The sequence below is a fragment of the Lathyrus oleraceus genome, chromosome 7 (genome assembly GCF_024323335.1).
Source record: "Lathyrus oleraceus cultivar Zhongwan6 chromosome 7, CAAS_Psat_ZW6_1.0, whole genome shotgun sequence".
Taxonomy (NCBI): Eukaryota; Viridiplantae; Streptophyta; class Magnoliopsida; order Fabales; family Fabaceae; genus Lathyrus; species Lathyrus oleraceus.
The window spans coordinates 5,903,284-5,906,243 of record NC_066585.1 but is presented as its reverse complement, the minus strand read 5'-3'; the positions used below and the strand labels follow the sequence as shown (position 1 = coordinate 5,906,243).

Genomic DNA, 2,960 nt, shown 5'->3' with positions numbered 1-2,960 from the left:
TGCAATTTTATCATTCCACAATGAAATCAATATTCTGAAATCAAATTAATTATTATTGTAGTTTTTTTGCCAAATATTATCGTTACTTGATTTTCTTTAAATGACAAAATGAATTTTTTTAATAATAAATATACTGATTTTTTAAGTGGTCTTTCTGAGATGTCAAACCGAGAATATGAAAAGAGGGAGAAGTAATATGAAACGGTTTGATGAAAATTAGGGTTTTATTTAATTGAATAAATTGATATTATTATTATTATTATTAATATTGTTATTTATTAATATTTATTATCATCATTATTAATCTCATTTATCCACTTAATAACTCAAAATATTCCAAAACCACTGACAATATTATATCATTTTAAATGTAATGGATACAGATATGCAACTTCCAATACACGTGTTTCAACCCTAAAAAATCAGTATATCCACACCTTTCACTTCAATATTTTTTGCTTATATTTGAAGCAAACTTTCCCAAAAGTAACCATCATTAATGCTCTACTTTAACATCACATCAAACCTATATCTATCATACTTTTCAATAAAGATAGAAACCAAATTTGAATAATATAATATTAATTTTTTTGAAATCTAACAAATTTATTTCATTCCCCTATAAGATTACTAAAATATAATTTTAAATTAATTCCAGGTACAATATTCTATTTGGATTCATATATATTTTTTTTAAAAAAATCATTATGTAATTGCAATTTTTATAAATTCATTCTGTACATTGACACAGGGAAAACAATCAACAAGGAGGCGTATTTTTTTTGTATGGATACGGTGGCACAGGGAAAACCTACATGTGGAGAACTCTAGCTTCCTACATAAGATCAAAGAAACAAATTTGTTTAACTGTTGCTTCATCGGGCATAACTTCACTACTACTTCCAGGAGGTCGAACGGCTCATTCAATGTTCAAGATTCCAATACCTACAATGGAGTCTTCTACATGTAATATCGACAAAGGTAGTGATGGTGCAGAGCTACTAAAAATGGCAAAGTTGATAATTTGGGATGAAGCTCCAATGGCACACAAATTTTGTTTTGAAGCGTTTGATAAAACCCTTAAAGACATAATGGGGCGTTCCAATTGTTCTGACAAATTATTCGGAGGGAAAGTAATTGTATTTGGTGGAGATTTTCGGCAAATATTACCAGTTGTACCAAGGGGCAGCCGTTCAGATATAATACATTCTACAATAAATTCACCATACATCTGGGATCATTGTATTGTGTTGAAGCTTACAAAGAACATGCGACTCCAACAAGCCGACAATACTTCAAGTACATCTGAATTAGAATTGTTTTCTAATTGGATATTAAAAGTTGGCGATGGGAAATTGGAAGAACCTAACGATGGTTACACGGATATTCCTATTCCAAATGATTTCTTAATTTCTAACCATGATGATCCACTAGAAGCCATTGTTAGTGAAACATATCCGAATTTTCTTAACAATTACAAGAATCTAGAATTTTTGCAATCAAGAGCTATATTGGTAGGAACAATTGAAACGGTTGACATCATAAATCAATACGTTTTGGGATTCATACCAGGTATGCGTTATCCATTGTAAACATATTTATAGATACATTCATATATTTATATGTACTAACATAGATTTATAATAATAAAATTTCAAAATTTTTCCCAAAGGTGAAGAAAAGGAATATTTAAGTTCAGATTCTGTAGACACTTTTGACGGTGAAGGAAATGAAGCTTTTGATGTTTTGACCCCGGAATTTTTGAATACACTTACAACTTCCGGTCTACCTAACCACAAGATTAAATTGAAGATTGGGACCCCTATTATGTTGCTTCGAAACATTGATCAACCTGAAGGTCTCTGCAATGGAATAAGGCTTATAGTTACAAGATTGGCAAACCACGTTATCGAGGCAAAGATTATATCTGGAAAGAATATTGGAGGGGTTATCTATATTCCAAGAATGGATATGACTCCAACACAATCTCCGTGGCCATTCAAAATGACTAGAAGGCAATTTCCCATAACTATATGTTATGCTATGACAATTAACAAATCTCAAGGTCAGTCATTGGATTATGTTGGATTGTATTTGCCTAGAAGTGTATTTAGTCATGGTCAACTATATGTTGCAATATCAAGGGTCAAAAGCAAAAAATGGCTTAAGATATTAATCCATGACAAGGATAACCATCCATTGAATTCTACAACAAACGTCGTGTTCAAAGAAGTTTTTGAAAACTTATAGAACGTAAGTTTTTCATTAGTTATATTATATCAACAAATGTCGTTGTTTATTATTAGAATTTTATTGAATGAGTTGTATAAAATATACATTATGTTTTAACATTTGTTTATATGGATGTAATTGTTTTTTTTACAGGGTAATGAATCATCACTTCCTAAAAGGTTGCGGACAGGTTTTGTATAAACCCAGTTTTTTAAGGACCAAAGAATTGTACGAAGTTAAATCATTTTTGTTGCTGTACTTATTTCTCACAATTTTAACTAAAATTGTGAACCTTTTGTTTCAATATCTTTTGTTGCATTAAACCTTACTGTATCAATTGCAATTAATTTCAACATTTGGTAGTATTCATTACTATATTTTAAAACAAATGAGGTTCTGGTATTTCTTTTACATGGTTTATGTATTTTGGTTAAATAATCATTTATTATGAAGGTTAATATTTGCGCTTTTATACCTCAAATTAGTAACAGATTGAAAAATTTCATCAATTACTAAATAAATATATTTTTATTTCTTATGTCCAAAATCTCAATGATAAATGGAATGTTTATTCATAACATTAACAATGGAATATTTATTATATATCAATATACCAATAAATTGTAAAAATATTTTTGTATTATATTTTTTGATTATTTCCTTAATATAGTATACAAAAAAATTAAGCAAATTATATTACTATAAATTAATAATGTTTTACTTTATTA

At 28.6% G+C, this 2,960-nt stretch overlaps 1 protein-coding gene across 1 annotated transcript; it reads left to right on the top strand.

The window, feature by feature from the left end:
• Positions 1–175: 175 nt before the first annotated feature.
• LOC127100522 (ATP-dependent DNA helicase RRM3-like) lies at positions 176–2,250 on the top strand. Its single transcript, XM_051037740.1, has 3 exons — positions 176–204; positions 752–1,572; positions 1,673–2,250. The coding sequence occupies exons 1-3, from the start codon at positions 176–178 to the stop codon at positions 2,248–2,250; spliced, it is 1,428 nt and encodes a 475-aa protein (XP_050893697.1).
• The last annotated feature ends 710 nt before the right edge of the window (positions 2,251–2,960 follow it).